This window comes from Nicotiana attenuata, unplaced genomic scaffold (genome assembly GCF_001879085.1).
Source record: "Nicotiana attenuata strain UT unplaced genomic scaffold, NIATTr2, whole genome shotgun sequence".
NCBI lineage: Eukaryota > Viridiplantae > Streptophyta > Magnoliopsida > Solanales > Solanaceae > Nicotiana > Nicotiana attenuata.
This window is the reverse complement of record NW_017671673.1, coordinates 71367-79080: the sequence shown is the minus strand read 5'-3', so window position 1 is coordinate 79080 and position 7714 is coordinate 71367. Positions and strand designations below refer to the sequence as shown.

At 37.9% G+C, this 7714-nt stretch overlaps 1 protein-coding gene across 3 annotated transcripts in view; it reads right to left on the bottom strand.

The window, feature by feature from the left end:
• LOC109209616 (protein EMSY-LIKE 3-like) overlaps positions 1-7121 on the bottom strand; it is a 14070-nt gene extending 6949 nt beyond the window's left edge. For all 3 annotated transcript variants that reach the window (XM_019372924.1, XM_019372922.1, XM_019372923.1), the window contains exons 1-6: positions 6775-7121; positions 2742-2956; positions 2541-2650; positions 2174-2426; positions 1882-2085; positions 1731-1799 (exon numbers count right to left, since the gene is read on the bottom strand). In XM_019372924.1, coding sequence (XP_019228469.1) covers positions 1731-1799; positions 1882-2085; positions 2174-2426; positions 2541-2650; positions 2742-2956; positions 6775-6802 — 879 coding nt within the window. In that variant the 5' untranslated portion in view covers positions 6803-7121. The remainder of the gene's footprint in view (positions 1-1730; positions 1800-1881; positions 2086-2173; positions 2427-2540; positions 2651-2741; positions 2957-6774) is intronic.
• Between the last annotated feature and the right edge of the window lie 593 nt (positions 7122-7714).

The window sequence follows — 7714 nt, the reverse complement described above, 5'->3', positions numbered from 1 at the left end:
GGGGGGGGGGGGGGATAAAGGATAAGTAGTACCAAATAATAGCAGCAGGGAATACAATGCCTGAGACAAACACAACCACATAAGAGAAAGTAAGCCTATCATATAACATGATACACCAAAAACAGTTTTTTTTTTTTTTGATGAAAAGAAATCCATGAGGGTTAATGATGCACAAATCAAAACGGGGAGGACACTCCCCCCAAACCCTTCTCCACTTAAATACCAGGCTTTTGTTTGCGGTAGGGTTTGAACTCGTGACATGCGCCTACTCCACACATCACTTGCTGCACCACTCTTACCACCAGAACAAAGCCCAGGGGGCAACACTTAAAACAGAATTACAAAAGCTAAAATATCAATCATTAGGATGATACAGTCAAATGAGGTGAAAACAAACTCAGCAATATATGGATGACGAAAAGGGGATTTCACAAGATCGCTACTTAGCAATATGATAAATAACGAACTTGAACAACGAACAATATGGACATCATCCACCCCGAAGTGAACTACACTATATTGAGAATGTCAGACTCATAGATAAACAATGGAGCTGTCTTGGTTTCACTAGTTTACTTAGATATAATAGAACATTGTACTGACACTTATACAGGGTTCTGCCAACGCATATTCCAGAAAATGGAAGTGTGAAGCAGCCTCCCAAACTTCGTTAGATTTGGAAACAAAGATGCAACGAATATGGTTTTTACCATAAATTAGGCAGCAAGGGAAAAACCCAGTTACATATAAAATTTACTGGTAATAGGTAGAAAAAATAGAACATCTATATTTGCTCATCAAAATATGTGGTAGTTATGTTTTATCAAGGGGAAATCAAGTCAAGTCAACTTCACATGTGTTTTTTGCCCTTCCCAGCTCTTTTTGAAGGAAGTGGTCTGATTTCATAATTAAGAACATTTTTGAACTTTCATTCTGAACCTCTCTTACTATTTCCTTTTGCTTTCTTGTAAGTGCAAATTTGCCATGAAAAGTTTAAGACATGCTTGACCAAAATACAAGCCAATGGAATACATAGCATACACTATTTACAAGTGTGAGGATGTTGGGATGGATGTGCGGACATACCAGGAAAGACAAGATTAGGAATGAAGTAATGAGAGACAAGGTGGGAGCGGCATCTGTGGAGGACAAGTTGCGAGAATCGAGGTTGCGATGGTTCGGGCATGTGAATAGGAGAGACATAGATGCCCCGGTTATGATGTGTGAGAGGTTGACCATGGCAGGCTTGAGGAAAGGCAGGGGTAGGCCAAAGAAGTATTGGGGAGAGGTGATTAGGCAGGACATGTCATTTCTTCACCTCACCGAGGACATGACTAATGATAGGAAGGTGTAGAGGTCGAGGATTAAGGTGGTAGGTTGACAGGTAGTTGTGAGTTTCTCCTAAGTTTACCAGTAGTACTAGTACTATTCTTGTAGTCTCTTATTCCTGGTTCTTTATTACTTGTTATATCATTCGCTCCCATTACCATATTACATTATTGCTGCTTTTGCTTGTTGTTTTATTTTTACACACTACCCTCCGCAGATCCCATCTGTGGTGTTAAGTTGGGTTTGTTGTTGTTGTTGTTGTTGTTGTACACTATAAGTGTATAATAGCAATGTTTCATGGCAGCAGAAACCACATAAACCAACACGAAAGGATTTACCAACAGGACAACCCAAAAAGTCATTTAACTGTTTTATTCCATGAGAATATAGCATCTAACTACCTCAGCAAGGTTGACCCATTCCCATGTCTCATTTGCAGTACCCATGTCATAAACAAGAGCATGTCTACCCTGAAAAATTGCATGAATATTTCAGCATGCAACCGTGTGGAGAAAAAAGAGTAAATATTCCAATTAAAAGGATCAGGCATACCTCAGCTGGATTATAATCAGTTATGACTGCTTCATAAAAATTATTGTCATCAGGCCATCTCGTCCTCACTTTCCTTCCAACCAATGGATCAGATGATGCTGCTTCAGCAGGTTCAGAAAACCGATTACCGAGTTGGGCTCTTCCTGAAGGACCAGGAGTAGGGTACTGCATTTTCATTGAAGACGCACCAGGCATCATCTGGCCCTATGAAGATATACATAGCAGGAAAATATCAGAACTATAGACTGACTTGTACCGCAAGCTTTCACGTTTTTAGCAACATCTGACTTACAGATTTATGTTTTTTCCCCTTCGGCCCCGCAATAGGTCCTCTCTTGGCAGCGGATGAAAATGGCTGGTTTGCAGCAGTCACCGCAGGTGGAAGAAAAGTAGGAGATGGTCCAGCAAAGGATTGAGAAGGTAAAGATGGGGCAATCTTCTGTTTCTTCCGTGAAGCTGAAATGGAGGGGCTGGGTATTGGATCATGAACAGATTGACCACCACCAAGCATACCAGATTGATGCCCACCAGATTGCCTCCACTCCCTACAAGCAATAGAGTAACAATTAGCCCCCAAATTTTGACAAACTCCAAACTACAGAAAGACTCACCAAAAAATTCATGCGGGAGAAAGTGACCCTGCTAGCTAGAGAGCTAACCTTATTCTTCTGATGACATCATCATTATTAACTCTAGCAAGAAGTTCTCTATGTTCTTCATTGGACAACCGTAACTCTTTTCTTAACTCGGTTATCAAACTTTCTTTCTCCTGAAGAAAATATATTAATCAAGTAGTCATTTAAACCTGATCAAACAAATACAAATATTAGATTCACGAGTACAGTAATAACAGAATATACCCATGTAATGGCATCAGCTTGAGCTTTAAAGGCTCTCAGAACCGAACTGTATGCTTCTTGCTCAAGTTGATGAATTTGGGCCTCCATATCTGTTTCTCCATACATTCTCGGGTAGGGGACAGAACCAATGATAGCAGATCTTCCATTTCCAGTAATTCGACCACCACCTCTTGGAATCCTATTTTGATGTGATGGAGGAAGATCATCATCAGTTCCTGCATTAATATCGACAGTTTGTGAGATCTAGAACGTCAAGCAACCCTATGCATTGTAAGAAATTAAAAACACAAAACAAATTATAAAACTTATCTATATTAGCACCATACTATCTATCTATACTATATTAAAAGCATGAACACCCTTAGCAAAATATGGTTTATCTTTTTTATCCTTTTAAATAGAGTTCACATTGGACTACATAGCCATTTGATTGTTTTCCTAATAATTAGAAATAATCACTTAATTAATTCCCTACTATTTATGGGTAGTCATTAAATTATTCCCCTAATATTTAGAAATTTAATTTTTTAATTCCTTTCCGTTCTATAATTTCAAGCACTTTTATTTCATACTAGGAAAGTATGTTCATTTTCAACTCCAATTATTATTTAGGAGTATTAAATCTTTCCTAAACATAGAAAGTAAGTTTCTTTTAACCACAAAGTTATAATTTTTTAGTCAAATTAAAAAAGAACCTAATTGCCAATGAGCATACAAATAAAGAAGAAAAAAATATACACACGTACAACTACTACACAAACACGAAGGTTACGTAAGTGGAAGTTAATATATAAATTCTTTCACCAAAAAAATAAATTAAATTCATCCCAACTACATACAAACATTTTTTATATATATCAGATATCTAACGATAAATTTAAGTATAATCATATTTTATATCTATAACTTTATGAAGCATATTAGGTAGTTTAAACGAATATAGGTTATTTTACTATGTTAAAATCAACTAATTATTTCAAAATCGTAGATGCACAAGCTTGCCAATCAATTTTCAAAGTTGTATTGTATTTGTTGCACATAGTTTCTCACCTGAACAACTATACGTGACACTATTAAGAGAGAGATTAATGTCAGATAACAAAAGTTAGATCATGACAAAACAACCAAAATGACAGAAAGGAATATACACCAAATATTCATAAAGAAGTTTTAGGTGAGATATGATCATATCACGTGTTTGTACCTCAACAAATTTTAATTGGCCAACTTCGCAATAGACGGTGCAAATCAGTTGGATTTCAACTCATGTTTCATAAGCAATTCTCTTTCCTACATACTTTCCTCCAACAAAATCAAGGGCATCGGATACGAAAGTACTGTTGTAAAGTTTCGTCGTTTATCTCGTTGTCCATAAATGCAGATAACTATTGCGTGTAGTCAAAAAGAAAAAAGATCAAACTAGGGGTGTGGTTACCTAATACTATCCATGACTAGCAACTAAAAGAAATAAGAGCGATTATTAGCATTTGTAATGCTTTATCATCATAAGACTGATCAGATCTTCTATAAAGGATGCATGAGAACCTAGGTCTATTCCTCACAAAAATTCAAATAATGATGCATCTACGGACTTTTCTGGGGCAAAGTTTCTTCCTTTATAGAGTTAGATAAATGGGGTTGACATTTATCATTTTTAGGAACAAAGATTTTTCCCGTTGATTTTTATTTAATAAATGGACATATAGGATCAGTACTCATCGGTTTCATGAACTTATACTTTTAATTTTTTTTTAACTCAAACACAATTTATATATTTATGAAATTCTCTAAGAAAAATTATATTCATCGAGACAGGAACACGTGCAATTCACGTATCATAAGACTAGTTAATAAAGACACCTAAACCTTATGACAACACCTAGCATTATCCAACTGTCACCTCCTCCGACAGGGACTAATGACGGGCATGGATTCCAACAACTACATAAAACAAGAAGGATCCTCACCCTACTGCTCTTGATATACGAAACAAGGATCACATTCTGCCAATATACATTAAAACTAAGACTAAGCTGCATTGAGAGTACCAACAATAACATCCATAAAACAATCTTAAGCTAGTTAGGCAGGCAATATGAGTTCCATTTCGCTCCATTTATAACCGTTTCAATAATAAATAATATGGGGTTATCTAACACTTGAGGTTCTTTACATTTTCTATTGACATACAAATCTCTAAAAAGATGAAAACCTAATATTAGCATACCAACATGTCTAAGCTTAAAGCCAAACTAGTCGGAATCGCCTAAATGGATCTTTTGCTTCCAAAAAGTTCATTATTTTTTTATTCCCAAGTTTGCGTTCATTTCTGAGAGATTCTATGTCTTTTGAAGCAACTTCCTCCCATGTGATTTTAAGTTTGCCTTAACCCTTCATTCACGCCTACAAACTGATGTACTTGGAGATTAACGTAAGATGTGACTAAACCACCTCAAGCAAATTTCTCTGACCTTATACCACTTCTAAAAATTCGAAACTAAAATTTCTAACTTTTTCTATATGTCAGATCACGACTCTTCAAGTTCAGTACACATCCATAACATAAATTCAGCTAACAAATATGGTTCACAACTTTCTATAACATAACAAGATAAGTGTTTTAATTCTTTTTAAATGATAAATGTTTCAAATTGAGCAGGTCTAAGATGGAGTACCTGGAGTGCAAGTTTAGCGCTGAGTCGAGGGAAATAGGCAGGGACGTGATGCTTGGATCACAGGTCATCCCCAAGAGAGATAGCTTCAAGTACCTTGGATCGATGATTCAGGGGGACGGAGAGATAGACGAGGACTTCACTCACCGTATAGGAGCGGGCTGGATGAAATGGAGGCTTGCATCTGGAGTCTTGTGTGACAAGAAAGTGCCACCGATACTCAAAGGTAAGTCTTATAGAGCTGTGGTTAGACCGGCCATGTTGTATGGGGCAAAGTGTTGGCCGGTTAAGAACTCCCATATCCAGAGGATGAAAGTAGCAGAGATGAGGATGCTGAGATGCATGTGCGAGCACACTAGAATAGACAAGATTAGGAGGTAGGTGTGGCTCCCATTAATAACAAGATACGGGAAGCGAGGCTCAGATGGTTCGGGCACATGCGGAGGAGAAGCCTTGATGCTCCGGTGAGGAGGTGTGAGCGATTGGCCGTGGTGGGTACGAGAAGAGGTAGAGCAAGGCCTAAGAAGTACTGGGGAGAGGTGATTAGGCAGGACATGGTACGACTGCAGATTTCCGAGGACATGGCCCTTGATAGGAAGGTCTGGAGGTCAAGCATTAGGGTTGTAGGTTAGGGGGTAGTAGAGCTTTCCTTACTTCATACCCGGGGTGAGGCGGGGTTGGATTAGGTTTGATCTTAGATGTCTTGCAGTTTATGTTGAGTCCACACTATCCTTGCTGTTTATCTTAGTCCCGGGCCTTGGATATTGGTTACTGTTATTGCATGTCATTTATCTTTTGGTTGTTATGCTTCTGTTACTATTACGGTTTCTACTGGAGTTACTAATGAATTGTCTTTTCTTGTTTTTATTTTCGTCTTTCTGAGCCGAGGTTCTATCGGAAATAGCCTCTCTGCTCTCTGCCCTATCGGGGTAGGGGTAAGGATTTTAATGGGTAGTTGTTGTTGTTGTTGTTGTTTTAACTTTGAGCCCAGTATTCCATTAAACACATTAATTCTTGCAAGAAATCAATTTAAACTTCTCAAAAGACAATAACTAAGGAAGCGGACGCATACAGGAAAGAAAATAACACCAACCAGAAAGCATTAGTTAAACTGACGAACACATCTCAAAGAAAAAGAATTCCTTAAAATACGCCGGATACAGATTTTAATACAATTGCTCAAAATTTCCAAGTCCCAAAAACCTAGTCACAATAATACGAGACAAAACAATCCAAAAGTTTCATCTAAATAACAATGTACGTGCTAATTCCGCTAACCCCAACCCCAAACCACACTATAAAACCCTATTTGAATGAAAAGAAAAATAAAGATCAATTTTTTTGTCAATGTAAAAACTCACCACTGCTATCATACGGCTCGTAGTCCATAGCCAGCTCGTAAACAGGAACTTCGAGCACCGAATAAAATAGAGAGTCGCCGAAAATATGTCAAATCAAATTGAACTAGAACCCGACGGGAAACAAAAGAACCAGAGGCGACGCCGTTTGGAAGTCCAAAATTAAGTGTTAGGGTTTTACAAGTAAGCAAATCAATCAATTGGGTGTGATTTCGGAAGGGAGAGTATGAGTTCGGGAACGCGGACGTGAAAACCTTCGGGTTTTTGCTTTCTGGAAAAATATTTTCTAATGAGCTTAATGTTAGGATTTGAATTCCGTCTTCTTTGATCTTTTTCGCTGTTTTCTTTTTTTTCCCGTTTGATCATTTGTTTGTTGAATCGAATTTACCACGTGAGGAAAAGCACGTGGGGCTTGGGAGCTGATTATTGAATGTAACTAATGGCAGGTTTGACCCAAGCTATTAAGGGCTCGTTTGGTACGAGGGTTAAGGAATAACTAATTCCGAAACAAAATTTAAGAAGAGTTTATCTTATGTTTGGTTGGTAAAAACTACGGCATAATTAATTTTGGGATTAGTTATCCCGGGATTGTAGTGTTTTTTATCCTCATGAAAAGGTGGAATAACTAATCCCGGGATAATTAATTTTGATATAACTCCTTTCCAACCAAACAACCCCTAAGAGAACCATATGCATGGCTGTCAGGGGCGACTCTAAGGCTAGGCCAGTGAGGCTGTTGCCTTAGTCCCCCAAAATTTAAAGGCCCCAAAATTTACTTTAAACTCTTATGGATCAGAAAGATGGGTAACCAATCCTAAATGCCGTGTAGCTTCCTATTTATAGATGTGGTGCACAACACATTCATAAATAAGACTCGACTAGGCACGGCTTTGTAGACTCCCTAGAACAAACTTGCTCTGATACCAATTTGTCACACCCAAAC